Here is a 16,024-nt window from a genome sequence, read left to right as displayed (position 1 = left end):
GCGGTATGACGGCTGCGTGGTCCCATGGTGTTTATACTTGCGTACTATTGTTTGTACAGATGAACGTGGTACCTTCAGGCGTTTGGAAATTGCTCCCAAGGATGAACCAGACTTGTGGAGGTCTACAATTTATTTTCTGAGGTCTTGGCTGATTTCTTTTGATTTCCCCATGATGTCAAGCAAAGAGGCACTGAGTTTGAAGGTAGGCCTTGAAATACATCAACAGGTACACCTCCAATTGACTCAAATTATGTAAATTAGCCTATCAGAATCTTCTAAAGCCATGACATCATTTTCTGGAATTTTCCAAGCTGTTTAAAGGCACAGTCAACTTAGTGTATGTAAACTTTTAACCCACTGGAATTGTGATACAGTGAATTATAAGTGAAATAATCTGTCTGTAAACAATTGTTGGAAAAATTACTTGTGTCATGCACAAAATAGATGTCCTAACGGACTTCCCAAAACTATAGTTTGTTATCAAGAAATTTGTGGAGTAGTTGAAAAACGAGTTTTAATGACTCCAACCTAAGTGTATGTAAACTTCGACTTCAAATGTAAGTATTCAGACCCTTTGACTTTTCCACATTTTGTTCCGTTACAGCTTTATTCTGAAATTGAGGGGGAAAACAGTTATTTAATCAATCTAAACACAATAACCCATAATGACAAAGCGAAAACAGGTTCTTTGAAATGTATTATAAACAAAAACATTAAAAAACAAATACCTTATTTAAGTATTCAGACCCTTTGCTAGGACACTCGAAATTGAGCTCCGGTGCATCCATTGATCATCCTTGAGATGTTTCTACAACTTCTGGAGTCTACCTGTGGTAAATTCAATTGCCTGGACATGATTTGTAAGGTAACACACCTGTCTATCTAAAAAAAGGTGCCACAGATTCCTTTTCCTATGGCTTCCTCAGGGTGTGAACAGTCTTTAGACATAGTTTCAAGCTTTTATTCTGAAAAATGAGCGAGATTTATCAAAACGCGTCAGTGGATAGCTGACTGTCCTTCGATTAGTTCATGCGTGCGAAAGTTGTAGTTCGACATTTTCTTTCTCTTTTATTGAATAGTTTAACGTCCGGTTGAAATATTATTGATTATTTGTTAAAAACAACGTTTGACATGTTTCTACGAACTTTACGGATACTATTTGGAATTTGTCTGCCCTTCATGACCGCTCGAGCCTGTTGATTTCTGAACATCACGCACCAACCAAATGGAGGTTTTTGGATATAAAAATAATATTTATCGAACAAAAAGGAACATTTATTGTGTAACTGGGAGTCTTGTGAGTGCAAACATCCGAAGATCATCAAAGGTAAGTGATTCATTTTATTGCTTTTCTGACTTTCGTGACCAATCTACATTGCTGCTAGCTGTTCGTAATGTTTTGTCTAGTGATCGATAAACTCAAACGCTTGGATTGCTTTCGCTGTAAAGCATATTTTCAAAATCTGACACGAAAGGTGGATTAACAACAAGCTAAGCTGTGTTTTGGTATATTTCACTTGTGATTTCATGAAAATAAAAAAATATATATATTTTTTTTATTGTGGCGCTCTGCAATTCAGCGTTTTTTTACGAAAATGATCCCGTTAAAGGGATCCGTGCGCCAAGAGGTTAACAGCTTCTACCCCCAAGCTATAAGACTGCTGAACAATCAATCAAATGGCCACCGGACTATTTACATTGACCCCCCCTCCATTTGTTATGTACACTGCTGCTACGCGCTGTTTATTATCTATGCGTAGTCACTTCACCCCTACCTCAATGTACAAATTACATTGACTAACCTGTACCCCCGCACATTGACTCGGTACCAGTACCCCCTGTATATAGCCTCATTTTTATTTTGTGTTACTTTAGTTTATTTGCTGAATATTTTCTTAAGTCTTTCTTGAACTGCACTGTTGGTTAAGGGCTTGTAAGTAAGCATCTAGGTAAGCATCAAGGTCTACAGTTGTTGTATTCGGCGCATGTGACAAAGTTAAAATTGCTGTTCAATGAATGGCAAGTTCAATTAACGATAGTCCTTCCATCCATAGCTCCGTCTGACTTTGAGTGGTAACATATTCCAGCCCCATCCCTCAGCTTTATTGCAAAGAAGTGGCTCGGCTGCCGTTTGGCTGATAAACCAATTACGAATTGTGGCCTTACGGCAAAGGCACTTCCTCGTACGTGATCTGCACATACGGAGATTTCATGGGTAAGTGCCAATATTCAAAGTTATAGTACAAGTAGAAGCTCTTCTCCTCTACCACCTTCTGATAAGCCTCCGCGAGACTGAGGACAAAGTCCATGTACGACTGGTGAGGTCGGAAAGGGTGATAGAACTTGCGGATGTCGTCGGCCAGGGTCTTCGCAGAAGGCTCCCGGAAGATAGAATCATCGTCCCCCAAGTAGGTCGGCTCCCCACTGTACAGATAGATCTTAGTGTAGTTGGTCTGGGATCGGCTGGACAGCTTGGCTCCCTGCTGAGTAAGATACCTGTAGGTGCGATGGACGAACTGGGAGCAGTCGTAGGAGTCAAACCACACGGTGGCGTTGGGGCCGGGGTCTGAGCGGACCGTCCACGTCTCATAATAAATCCCAGTCTGGTTGTCGCCCTGGACCCACAAGGCCATCTCGTTGAACTGGCCACCTAGGAGAGACAGTAATCGTTATTTATCATACCAGAGGGGAGTTTGGGTTTGCAAAACTCTAACATGCGCAATAAGTTAATCATGCTGCATTCACCTATAATCCATGTGTTCACGATGGGCAACAGGTATCACACCAGTGTTTTTCATTAAGCCCTGTAAAGGAGTGTTTTGAACCACAAGCTCACTATAGAAAAACATTTCTAAAGAGATTGTCTCAGTCTGAATGCAACCACAAGCCCTACCCCTTCAGTGATTGCAGATCTAAAGGAATCAATATGGTGATGGTTACACCTAACATTCCAACCCCATTGAGGAGTTATTTGTTGACTTTATCGTCAGTCTGGTCTTCAGCAGAGCATAGTAGTGATGATAGGCCTAGTTATTAAACAAAGTTAAGTGCATCACCCTCCACATCCTCATTTTTACATTTAGCAGACACTCACATAGCAATTAGGGTTAATCTCAGGGCACATCGATAGATTTTTCACCTAGTCGACTCGGCGATTAGAACCAGCGACCTTTCGGTTACAAGTCCAACGCTCTTAACCATTAGGCTACTAGCCGCTCTTTAACCACTAGGCTACCTGCCGATCCTAATGGATCAACCAGGCTGCCAAAAGATCTAAAAGACAATACTACCAGATTTCACATTGCCCTTGGCCTGCTCAGTCTTGTTACCTGAGATCGCTCCCACTTTCTCCAAGGTGCCATTCTCAGACCAGTGGACGTCATCAATCCCCTCAAAGAAGCATGCAGCGCCCTGGTTGCACCAGAAGGGGTTGTTAGTCTCACGTCTCAGGTGAGGGAAGGTGCAGTTGCCCAGCTGGAAGAGTTCATACCACTCCATGGTGTAGTTTCTCCCCGTTTCAGCACTGCTGAACCCAATGGCATCATGCATGATATGCTAGGAGTGAGAGAATCAAATCAGTTACAGAGATTTGTAATGCACCAGGAATCTGTGTGTGTGCGCATTAGGGTTTCTGTTATACAAAATGTAGTGGCAGACATTTAAAATGACCAGACATGAGAAATTTACTGGACCCATATGCATTGGGTGTGTAACCTGATTAGGGCGTCCACCCAACGGTGCCCAGAATGACAGAAATCACATTTAGATGATGGTAATTGGGGCGGCAGGTAGCCTAGTGGTTAGGGCGTTGGACTAGTAACTGAAAGGTTGCAAGGTCAGCTCGGGGATTCGATAACGTAAAAATATGTCTTTCTGCCCCTGAACAAGGCAGTAAACCCACTGTTCCCCAGTAGGCTGTCATTGAAAACAAGAATTTGTTCATAACTGACTTGCCTAGTTAAATAAAGGTCAAATAATCTTAACAGAACATCAAGTCAGCCAACAAGATTAGTAATGAAAAGCAAAATCACGAGCCTATGCATAGTCGGTGTGTGAGTTTCAAGTTTGGGGAAGAACATTTTCAACAAACATACACATTTACAAAGCATTCCATGCATCTGCAGAGTTATGCAAGATAGCCTACTATTGGTAATGTGATGAGTAGATAGTCATAATTTAGCCTAACAATCACTCACTGTTTGCAAAAAAAGACCATTCAATGCATGGCTGAGGCCTGGGTGGCTGAGCACAGGAAAACCCATTATATACACACACAACTCTACTACACTTTATATGACTGGAGACATTTGCAGAATATTTTGTTAATAGGACAAATTACAGGGTAGCCTACTCTGACAAAAAGATCTTTAAAAACGACATCGTCCATATAATAGGCCTACAAGAAGGGGATACACAAATAGAATGACATCCAACTAAACTGGAGAAGAAAATGATTGTCCAAAAACAAACTTAAACGGCACTGACCCAACAATGATGAAGTGTATATGTGCACTCACCGGGGTTATGGCCAATGCTCTCCGCTGGTGCCAATAAGATAGGCCATAGGCCTACTTTTGTTCGCTCAAATAGGTTGCATTTTTATAACAAAATGACATGAGTATTTTCATTGTCTTCTCGTTACAGTAATAACCATTTGCTTTCCAAACTACTGTATGTTTTCCTGCGATACAAATTAGAAGTATTGCAATATGCCTGGCTGGGCCTCTACTTTTCACTGACAGTTGCAACTCGACAACTTGTATTTGCCGCCCATGCGCAATTGCTGCCTTTCCTTCCGACTGAAGGCAATGCGATTTTTTTTTAAATCCACAATTATAATTTATTCTTTTAAGGCTAAGGGAAGCTAATGATCAATCCTCGTAAAATAGTAGCCTATTTTGAATGGTTTCATTTATTTCTGTATAAACAGGAGTAAGCTATAATTTTCACAATTTACTTAGGGAAAGCTTCCCCTAGCCTTATGTACATGCCGCCTATGAGCCTATGTCAATCTACTATCCCCCATAGTAGAAAAGTTTACCTATTCTATTGGTCAGGTGAAGAAGTCGAATGTGGAGGTCCTGAGCCTGCATGGTGACACGTTGTCTGCGGTTGTGAGGCCGGTTGGACTGCCAAATTCTCTAAAACAACGGAGACGGCTTATGGTAGAGAAATGAACATTAAATTCTCTGGCAACAGCGCTGGTGGACATTCCTGAAGTCAACATGCCAAATGAACGCTCCCTCAAACGTTATACATCTGTGGTATTGTGTTGTGACAAGACTGGACATTTTATAGTGGCCTTTTATTGTCCCCACCACAAGGTGCACCTGTGTAATGATCATGCTGTTTAATCATCTTATTGATATGCCACACCTGTCAGGTGAGGGGATTATCTTGGCTAAGGAGAAATGCTCACTAACAGGGATGTAAATTAATTTGTGCACAAAATGAGAAATAAGCTTGTGCACATGGAACCCTTCTGTGATCTTTTATTTCTACTCATGGGACCAGCACTTTACATGTTGAGTTTATATTTTTGTTAAGTGTATTTCCATCAACTGTTATGTATCAATGAATATGCTAAAAAGCATTATTTAGCATTTTCTTTTTTTGTCCTGAACAAATTGGACAATGCCAATTGTATTTATTTGTAAAAAAATATATATATATTTTTTTTAAAGCGTCTATTACCAGCTAACAGAAACCCTGGTGTGTGTCACACACACACACACACCATGACAGCTGTGCAACTTCCCCAAAAAAACGAAACACACTACTTACCATTTTCCCCAGCAATGATCCATATTTAAACTCCCACACTGGAGCTTGCATTCGAAATAGCGAGATGACATCCCAGTTATTCATGTAGGGGATCCGACCATCCCTGTCGCCGGTGGGGCAGAAGGGGAACATGGCTTCACAGTACGAGTCCGCAGCGGGTCGATAATCAAATCGCCTGTCAATGTCAATTACAGTTTGTGACAGAGGGTTGGATTGGTAGCTAGTTAATGTTTAGAAAATATAGGTCTACACCAAAGATTATTGTAACTAACCCCTTTCATCTACCTACACTGACAGGGCTTGAAAAACTTTTTCTTAGCTAGACAGGTATCACATGACATGTTGTCGAAAACAGCTCAACTTTGGCTAAACATGGATAGCAGCAGCCGTCTTACTTTATTTAACCTCTTAGAATTGAACATTTGCCATAACTACCTGTAAGGAATCGGCCATTCTTGCTTTCCATGGACACCTCGGGAATGTACAATCTCCAGATAGTAAAATAGGACTGAACACGTTAAAACCACCGTTGGTCTCATCTCAAGACACTTATTTTAACCGCAGAAGACAAGCAGACATTTCCCGCGTACTTCCGTGGTGCGGGCTTCTTCTTCGTCTTCTTCGATGAGGTTTATCGGCGTTTGGCATTCAATAAATGTTGCATTGCCGCCACCTACTAGACTGGAGTATACTTTGCTTGAAAAAACTACTTAACACACCCTGTAACTCTTCTGACGTCAGGTCTCGAACACCCAAATACATCTCTGCAGGTGCCACCACAACCTCAATTGTCTGTGACTTACGTTCCATCCCTGCAGAACAGTTGACAACCATTGCTATAAATGCTAAAATTCCAATCTTTCTGAAACATATATCACTTGTTGGCCTATCCCTCTGTACTGGTACAACTCTACTATACACACCACTCCTCTCAGGATCCCTCCCCCTTGACCCATTTTCCTCTACTTTCTTCACTGCCTCAGAATATGACAACTTCTGCACTACTCTAACCCTGGAAACCTCAACCTGCCTCACTCGCACCAGACATTTCTAAACCCCAGCCCCATGAGCATCCCTACAATTAACACATGACACCCCAATGCTACACATTACTTTGTCTCAGGCCCTTCTACACACTTCTCACACCTAGTAACCTCTATCCTACACACTGCTGCCACATGTCCATGAGCTTAACACCTGTAACAGCATACTGTATTTGGCACAAAAGCTTGTACGGGATAACTTACAGAATATACCCTAACATCCACTTTGTCGGGCAAAGACTCAAAACTCAAAAGAACAGACAACGACTCACCAAACGAAGAGCATCACAAACACTGGGAATCTTCCCCCTTCAGTTGGTCAACTTTCACATTTTCTCTACCCCAATAATGACTCCTTTCAATTGTGCCCTTTTCTTGAGAGCAAAACAATTCACATCTCTTGTCCCTATTCGTTTAACACAGAGCACCTGCACCCTCTGACCAGCAGAAACACAAACAATTATCTCAAGACCACTTTGGGTTACCTTCACCGATTCTACAGCACCCAACTCCTTTTTCACACACTCTGAAACCACAAATGGATCAGCCAAAAGGCAAGGGTCCACTTTTTACAAAAATGTCACTCCTACCATCACATCACATCTTTATCCTGACCCTCGGCCTCCGAGAATTTCACCACACATACGACCTCCGATACTTTGCTCTCACTCACTTCCATTTCTCCTCCTGTCTTCAATACGGCATACAGCTCACTCTGCTTACACTTTCTATCCTTCTTCTTTAACAAACCATATATGTTTTTTCTGACATTTTTTACCGATTCAAGCTCACCCTCTTCCTCCCTCTCTCTCTTCGACCTCCTCTGCCTCTTTTTCCCTCCATTCCTCCTCCGTACTCCTAGTACACGTCTCCTTATAATAATATTGCACTTCTCCTGACATACATATTGTTCTTGCCCTCTCAAGGGACGCCATTTTCCCCTGGCTACGACTCCTTTCTTAGAAGAGTTAGTTAATATGACTGCTCAGTAATCACTACTGTCGCAACGGCCATTAATGAGGTCAGGTGGTAGCCTGTTTTACTTTGCGATTGGCTGGAAATGAGTTAGTTTACATTGTTCTGAATTTAGAACCAGAATTTAGAACCTGAATTTGAAAACTGAATCTGAATGCATCTGAGAAATTGAATATATGAAACTTTGGTAAACTTGATACACAGAAAATTAATGCAATATCTACCATATTGAAATTAAATATATAATTATTGAATTTGAATATTGAATTAAATTGAAATGTAATTTCAAAACTGAATGCAATATTCATTCAATTCAGTTTCAAATCATAATAATGATTCAATTTGTGCATTACAAATAAAAAAATATTGAATTCAAATGATAAAATTCAATATCCTAACACGTATTCAAAATTATAAATACCATTTCTGTTGGCACTGAAATCACTCCATAGACCCATGTGGACAAGAAGAATAAACTTGTCACCACCAGCACCTTCATGTGCAAGGCCCTGCTCCAGGAGATTTTCAACGCATCGGAGCCATGATACAGCAGGATGTGCTCAAATTCGCCTGATTCAGACACTGCAGCGTCAAAATTGAGGCTCAATAGTGATTCTCTGCCCTTCCTTGTGTTCATAATCGCTGATGTAACATGTCTGGATAGGGGAACGTTTGCTTTCAGAAACAAGTCATGTCAGATCAGTGATGACCTTAATAAGGAAGGAATGAGGGTTAATTTTCAAACATGGCCAAAGCTTCTCTTTTGTGTTGTGTGCCAGTAAGTGAAGCTGTATTGTAGATGTCTATGGTTATGAGAAGTTCTCTCAAAGTAGGAAGATTTCCTATGGTTTATAATGGTGGAAATGACTTCTAGGTCAAATAGTGAAAGAGACTTGATCAAATAGTATTTTTCCTTGCATTAAAATTGTGAACTGTATGCACATTTGTACTCACATAACAAGAAACGCATGTTAATCTCAGGTCTAAATGCGCACAATGTGCATTGAGTTCGGAATGTAAGCAGATTGACCTGACCACCTAGGTGGACTTTCTTGAATTTTATTCCTATCTTAGTTCAGTGTAAATGCAATCAGTCCAGCCTATCCACTGTGGTATACATTCTATAGGAAGAGAGACTGCAGATTCTTTCAAACAACAACTTCATTGTAAGATTTTGAAATATTTAGCAATTTCAACAATCACTCATATAGTTCCGAGTTGAAAAGCCCAACGAACACAGTTGGCTCTTTCCTTTTATAGAAAGTAAATAATCTTATCTATACAGTTAGCAGATGTGAGGAATCAGGGCTGGGAAACAATTTGAGGTACTGTAACTCAGCTCCAGTGAGCTCCTGCCCAAGTCAAGCACTGTATTGCAGTTGTTATTTGATTTGTTAAGCAAATTATAACTACCGAACTTATTTAGGCTTGCCATGACAAAGACATTTTTATGATTAATTTTATTAATTTGTACAAATGTATACAATTTTCTTCTCACTTTGACATTATGAGTTATTTTGTGTAGATTAGTGACAAAAAAAAGGACAATTATATCCTACTTTGTAACACAACAAAATGTGAAAAAAAATCCAATGGAGGTGAATATACTGTATCCGATGGTCTGCTGTACAAATACAGCCATGCCTAGCATTATAAAATGGAAATGGGCCTTTGAAAAAACAATGAAAGCACCAGAATACCATGTGATGTATAGGCTATATTTCATTTAGGCCTACTACTTGAATTGTGACCACAAACTAAGTTGCATAAATGGGAGGAAAAAGTGAGATCCGAACACAATGCAGCCAGAGTGCATGCATTTTAATACCAGGTATAATTGCAATAAATTCAAGGCCTGTGTTCGGAATGTAATCCTGTCACGGCTGTTCGACGAGGGATAATGCAAATGGGGTCTGAGAGAGTGCTGGGATTTTGGTTAGCCAAGGTGTTCTCTGAAGAGATGGGTTGTCGGCCTGCTCATCTGCAGATATGACCCCAGCACCGTACAGTCCGGGCACTTCTCTATATTCCCTATAAAGTCCACAACCCTCTCCACAGCTTCTTGGCTAAGCACAGTGGAGGCGTTCGCCTCAAATTTCCCAACTAAGTCCTCCTGACTCAATGGCTTCCTCCAGTGGCCGTAGAAGGTATTACACCTGGCTGTGACACTCTCCCCATGCTCCATCTCTACTGTCACCTCGCAGTACATCTTGTCGAAGCTGGGGTGGTTGTCTTGGGGGTTCTCGACTCTGACCTTGGCCAGGAGCTCCCTCAAGGCCGGCCTGTCTATCTGAGGCCCGCTGAAGGAGTTCACGGACACCTGGTTGTCTAGCAGGGCTGAGCAGGCATTGAACTGGAATGAATGCCTGGCCTGGTGCTCCATGGCTGGGAAGGGGCAGTCAATGTACCTGGAGGGAGGCACTCGGAGCACCACCTTCTGGACCTTACAGAGGTCAGGTTTTCCGGAGGCTCCAAGCTTAGCCCGGACTGCCAATGCGGCATCCACCACCCAGTGCATTCCCAGGTGGGCCGGGAAGCGCTTGATGGCCACATCCTGCTCCTCCAAAACCCATCGAAACCCACTACCACAACCATCATTAGTCCCAGGGAGCTCCGAGGGACTATAGTCTGAGTAGAAGACCCCGAAGCCGGACTCGAGATCCAGGATGGCCTGACTTCCCTCCAGCCCCAGCAGGGCGAGCTTGGCGGCCTCCAGGCCTCTGCGGGCGGCATTGCCAGTGTGGAGGGGTTTGGTCTGGGTAGCTGCATTGGCCATGGGGGCCCCCGCGGAGGAGGCAGCGATAGCCAGAGAGTGGACACACTGGGCTGGGGAGAGGGCTAGGAGCTTAGCTGAAGCTGCTGCACTGCCCATCACTCCCACAACAGCAGGAGGGTGGAACCTGGGAGAGAAGAATCAAAAGTTTAGCACTGGGGGAAGATTGGAATTAGAAGCTCACCAGAAATGTGGTATTTTAGTTTTGAGTGCAATAGCTAATGTGTGTCAAATACATCCTGTACAATGCATGTACTGTATATCTCTACTCACAAATATGATTTGAATAAGCACTTGTGACTACAAATATACAGTAATTATATTGGCAGTACAAAACAAACTGCCAACATATTTTGTACAAACAATAAAAACAAATTGCATGCATGCAAATCCACACATTTATTGGCATTCTCATTTATACCTTCTAGGTATATTGTGGGCCTCCTTGGAGAACCTCATGAGTCGCCCCTGCACCTCGATGCCTACGTTGAAGGCCAGCAGCAGGTCCAGGCCAGATGGCTGGGTGGGCAGAGTCTCTGCCAGGGCCAGGAGGGCAGGGAGCACCCCCCCAGAGGGGTGGGTTGCAGGGTGCCACGTATCATCAAAGTCCATAGAGTGCACCTGAGGCGAGGTACATTCAGAGAGGTGAAACGTTAAGATATAAATAGAATAGAGCTGATACGATGACCTATTCTACATGACAGACACGCATATCTGATACTAAATGCATTTCTGTCTGAATGTTCTGTGACATTGCACCCTCCTGAACAGGCTCCAGAAGTGAACAAAATGTTCAAATTTGGCCATACAAAATGTGCTACCACGGTTTGCTCTATTGAACACAACCCAGTTCAGGATTACAGATACTTTTGAGAAACTAGATGATTACTTCTTGGATTACTTATTAAATGCAGATAGGATGTTTGCGAGAAAAAAATACAGTATGACACTTTTCTGTTTACCAAAGACATTCAATTCAGCCTTTAAAAAGGCGCAAGTTTAAGTTTGTTCCAACTAGTCTGATCACAAGTCAGAGACCACTATGATGACACACCAAGTGCGTTTGATTGATCCTTTTTGTCTTCTTCTAATGCCTCTTAAGGGGAAAGTAATCCAAGGTAACTAAAAATAATCAGATTACGTTACTGAGTTTGGGTAATCCCAAAATTACGTTACTGATCACAATTTTGGACAGGTTCTGTAACTGGATTACATTTAGAAAGTAACCGACCCAAGTATTAGGTCACTAACAACTTGAGGAAGTGAAACATACAGGGGGAATTGTGATAAAACTGAGTCCTGAATAAAATGCATTCTCTTATTAATATTAACATCTTATAAATATTAACATTTCAGAGTATAATGCATCAATCAAATCTCAATTAAAATGTCAACATTTACCACAGAGAAAAATAAGGACAAAGGGAGGGATTTGAATAGGAATATAATGACATTAAGAGGAACATTGAAAGATAAATCACTTGATAAGTATATGGGGGTGCACTGTATGTGAGATGTCTTACCGCTATGCCATTGACGAAGGCAGCATACTGGGGTGGCAGTGTCATCCCAGATCCTCCCCACACACTGCTCCTCTCCACTGATTTGAAGAACTAGGATCATACACCATCAACAGCATCAGAAACTCTGAGGGTGGACCGATTAGTAACCTGCCTCTAGTCAACCATATAAGTCCCTATTTTAGATTTCATTTTTTTGGGGTCTAAATATCACAAATGTGCTAAAAATATCTCGTACATTATCATTGTTAACTCAGGATATCGTTTTTCAACAATAAATGTTGAAAAATAACTGTAGGGGCAATGGCATATGGCATACATAACTATAAACATGTAAACAATTGAAAATAAAAAGTATATACAATCAGAAACATATTTTGGTGTAAAAATATGACCATACTGTACAGTATATGCCAAGATTGATATCAAAGTTTACAGCCATATATTGCTGTTTACACGCAGAAATGCCACAAGCACAGCCATATACACTGCTGCTTGCCTGTTTCCTGTCTGTTGTGAAGTACAGTACTTATATATAGTTTACCTGGCTGTACTGGAGAGCCTTGCTGAAGACCGCTGTACTGGTCCCCAAGAGCCCCACTCCCAACGTGTCCAGCATCATCCTCTTACTCCTGCGGATCACAGTATCTGTCAGGTGAACTGCGTTGAGGCTGGAGATGGCCGCTCCAAAACTCTCTGTGACACTCTGGAAGAGACAGAGGAGTTCACGTTTTATTGCTACCCCGACAGCAGTCAATTCCAACTGAAATCAATGGGGATAGCATGGAGCCCTTATAGCAATAGTAGTTATTCTCACTGTAGGCAAAGAACACAAGTGAAGTAACATCAATTTTGTCTATCTAACTACTAGCATGAGATCCACTTTGCAAATATGCCTTTGTCTTGCAGAATCTTGTGCCAAACAAAGTAAACTAAAAGTTGTTAGTGTAACACTGACATGATGGGAAACCTTGCGTAGCATTGTGCCGCCCCTACTATCCCTTGTCTCCTTTTGGCTGTGTACATGACCAGGGATCCCTTTTATATCATAAGAGGACGCCTTTCTCAATGCTGGTTTACAAACTTTCCAGAATGGCCTAACCAAGGCATGCTTACTGAGGTGTGGGAACTTTCATAACAACCAAAGACAGTTTTACTTCTACTTGTCTTTTTTGATTGCTAGTACCACATTTCATTCCTTTTATGGTCTTGTCCTAATGTGTTGTATTGTCTATGTGTTTATATTTGAGTATTGTCATGTGCATTGTCCTCAGTTCTTTATGATTGTCATGTCATTTAGTATATGCTCTCATCCAAGCGACTTAGTTGGTGCATCCTACTAAGGTATGTAAAACAACCACATATTACAGTCATTGCAAGTTTAAAAAAAACATTTTAAAAAGCTGCTATTAGAAAAATGAGTGCTATAAAGAAAATATAAGTGTGAGTGGGGGGGGGATTCAAACATTTTCAGGAAGATGGGGAGAGTCTGATGGTTGTCATGGGGGAGCTTGTTCCACCATTGGGGTACCAGGACAGAGAAGAGCTTTGACTGGGATGAGCGGGAATTGGGAGTTGGAAATGCCAAGCAACCAGAGGTGGCAGAGCGTAATGCTCAGCTCTGGGTATAGTGACTGAACCAGATGATTTGAAGACAAGGATTAGACTATCCATGCAGAAAAAAAGTACTAATGCGTTATTGTTTAGTATTATAGTATTCTAGGAAAGCTTTAATCAATTTTATTCCAGCCATTTCACATGACTACTACTAGGGTCATGAGAAAAAGATCAGAGTTCACAGTGATTCTAATAAACAGACTTGAGGAACTAAAGCATGCCACTGCGTTTCACAACTTCAGTTTTTATGAGACCCCACACACACTGGACATTTGACGCTGACTCTGTAATTTGTAAATCCAGGAATTCCCCCATTTGGTTCAATGGATATGGAAATGAAACAAAGCTACAATGTGAGCTATAAGCACATTGACTAAAACCACTGCAGAATCCTAGACACAAGAGCTTGCATGCGTGTGTTCAGATTCCCCCTTGGAATGCCTAAAAAGACACCACATCAAATAACACATACTTGATATAGGCTACATGATATGTGTTTTTTGATGCCAGTCTCTTATTTTCCCTTTCTTACCGCTGCCCTGCGGCTGCCCTGCTTTCACATGAGTTGTCTGAAGAGACGACAATGAGCCACAAAGGAGAAACACTGTGTTTCCACCTTGGGACCACCGTGTTTCCACCTTGGGACCACCAGAGTTCACTGTTGGACAGCTTTCTGTAATTGAAACGCTCAATTGATATTCTAAACCAATGACTCACTCATCCCCAGGGCCCAGTTTTTCAGAACTTTCAGAATGATCCGGATTCTGTAATGCGCTTTTTTTCAATCCAGGATCAGATCGATCTGGCTTTTTTTTGCCAGTTTTTCCGAAAATAATCGGATAGGATTATTCTGATCCAGATAACAGAATATCAAGAACACAGAATCTGGATTTAATGCTTTGAACAGGCCTACACTTTGCCATCTACTACACCGTGCCATCTCCTACACTTTGCCATCCACTGGATAGGTTATGGTACTACTTTTACACTGTCATAGGAAAACAGATATGAGTAAACTACATGTATAAAAGGTACCTAAGATAACAAATAAAAGAGCCTGCATATCACTTATTTGACACTTCTTAATATAACAACTGACCACATACCTAAACTGCAGTCAAATTAACATAATGAACAGAAGATGAACTTATTTCCTTCCACAAATACCTTAACAGCATTAACCCTAACATCAAACTAACTATGGAATACAGCAAGGATAACATTCATTTTTTGGACCTCGACATCAGTAAAAATGACAAAGGTTGTTTGCACACATCAATCTTTAGGAAGCCTACAGATGGGAATACCATTCTGAGGGCAGACAGCTTTCACCCCAAAAGGCTAAAAGAGAATATCCCATATGGCCAATTCCAAAGAGTCCGCAGAATTTGCGATCAGGAAACAGACTACAGTGTCAAATCTGTTGAATTGGAGAATCGCTTTTTGAATCGGGGCTACAGCGTTCAGGTCCTGAAAGATGCAGGTATAAGGGCTGGATTACTTGACAGAGAGAACTTGTTACGAAGAGGAGTGCCTCGTGATACATCAGAGAGAGTGTATTTTGTTACAAAATACAGCACTGAAGCAGAGAACATTAAAAGAATCATTAAAAATAATTGGGGAATCATCCAAAGTGATACGCTACTACACCAAGTATTTCCTGAACCACCAGTCATAAGCTTTAAGAGATGTCCTACCCTAAATGACAAATTAGTCTACAGTTATCTTCCGGGTGACTCTCAAAAAACTTGGCTTGACCACAAACCCAAGGGCTCTTTTAAATGTAACCAGTGCAACCATTGCAGAAATATTGCACAGAAAAAGTATTTTGTTGACACAGCTTCCAAAATGGAGTATTACGTCAAGCATTTCATTAACTGCAAAACCACTCATGTCATCTATAGATTGGAATGTCCACAGTGCAAGGTGTTCTACATTGGATGGACAAAGAGACGCCGTCAAGATCGCTTGGCGGAACACAAGTACGCCATACGGGTAGGCAATGAAGACTACCCCATGGCAAGGCACTACAAGTCCTTACTCCATGGCAACCCTGCCTCCCTACAAGCTATGGGTATTGATCATATTCCGGCCTCTATTAGAAAAGGGGACCGTCTTAAACAGTTAAACCAAAGGGAAAGTTTTTGGATTTACAAACTACAGGCCACTAAATACCCTGGTTTAAATGAAGATATGGATTTACAAACTACAGGCCACTAAGTACCCTGGTTTAAATGAAGATATGGATTTCTCACTCTTCCTGTAGGGTCATGATAGGTCCATTTGCTGTCATCTAGTGGACATTTTGCTCA

The 16,024-nt window shown here is 41.5% G+C and overlaps 2 protein-coding genes across 3 annotated transcripts; both read right to left on the bottom strand.

The window, feature by feature from the left end:
• Window positions 1-576: 576 nt before the first annotated feature.
• Window positions 577-6,410, bottom strand: cln5 (CLN5 intracellular trafficking protein). The gene is made up of 4 exons (XM_071341982.1): window positions 6,220-6,410; window positions 5,785-5,959; window positions 3,330-3,555; window positions 577-2,650 (listed from the first exon to the last, which is right to left on the bottom strand). The coding sequence occupies exons 1-4, from the start codon at window positions 6,321-6,323 to the stop codon at window positions 2,163-2,165; spliced, it is 993 nt and encodes a 330-aa protein (XP_071198083.1). The 5' UTR covers window positions 6,324-6,410; the 3' UTR covers window positions 577-2,162.
• Window positions 6,411-9,249: 2,839 nt separating this feature from the next.
• acod1 (aconitate decarboxylase 1) lies at window positions 9,250-13,101 on the bottom strand. 2 transcript variants are annotated; one of them, XM_071340257.1, is made up of 5 exons: window positions 13,054-13,101; window positions 12,640-12,801; window positions 12,099-12,188; window positions 10,997-11,196; window positions 9,250-10,702 (listed from the first exon to the last, which is right to left on the bottom strand). In XM_071340257.1, the coding sequence occupies exons 1-5, from the start codon at window positions 13,075-13,077 to the stop codon at window positions 9,739-9,741; spliced, it is 1,440 nt and encodes a 479-aa protein (XP_071196358.1). In that variant the 5' UTR covers window positions 13,078-13,101; the 3' UTR covers window positions 9,250-9,738. The 2 variants fall into 2 exon arrangements, with proteins under 2 accessions (XP_071196358.1, XP_071196357.1); XM_071340256.1 differs by lacking the exon at window positions 13,054-13,101 and adding an exon at window positions 12,913-12,957.
• Between the last annotated feature and the right edge of the window lie 2,923 nt (window positions 13,102-16,024).

Source organism: Salvelinus alpinus, chromosome 14 (assembly GCF_045679555.1).
Source record: "Salvelinus alpinus chromosome 14, SLU_Salpinus.1, whole genome shotgun sequence".
In the NCBI taxonomy this organism is placed as follows: Eukaryota; Metazoa; Chordata; class Actinopteri; order Salmoniformes; family Salmonidae; genus Salvelinus; species Salvelinus alpinus.
Note: the sequence above shows the minus strand (reverse complement) of the source record. Positions and strands in the feature narration are given on the sequence as shown.

Coding starts and splice junctions, on each gene's coding strand:
- cln5 (XM_071341982.1), bottom strand. CDS start 6,323: ATGAGACCAACGGTGGTTTTAACGTGTTCAGTCCTATTTTACTATCTG. Junction 5,960..6,219: donor GAATGGCCGATTCCTTACAG/GTAGTTATGGCA, acceptor TGACATTGACAG/GCGATTTGATTATCGACCCG. Junction 3,556..5,784: donor GATCATTGCTGGGGAAAATG/GTAAGTAGTGTG, acceptor TCTCACTCCTAG/CATATCATGCATGATGCCAT.
- acod1 (XM_071340256.1), bottom strand. CDS start 12,942: ATGTTACTTCACTTGTGTTCTTTGCCTACA. Junction 12,189..12,639: donor AGGCTCTCCAGTACAGCCAG/GTAAACTATATA, acceptor GTATGATCCTAG/TTCTTCAAATCAGTGGAGAG. Junction 11,197..12,098: donor CCTTCGTCAATGGCATAGCG/GTAAGACATCTC, acceptor ACCTCGCCTCAG/GTGCACTCTATGGACTTTGA.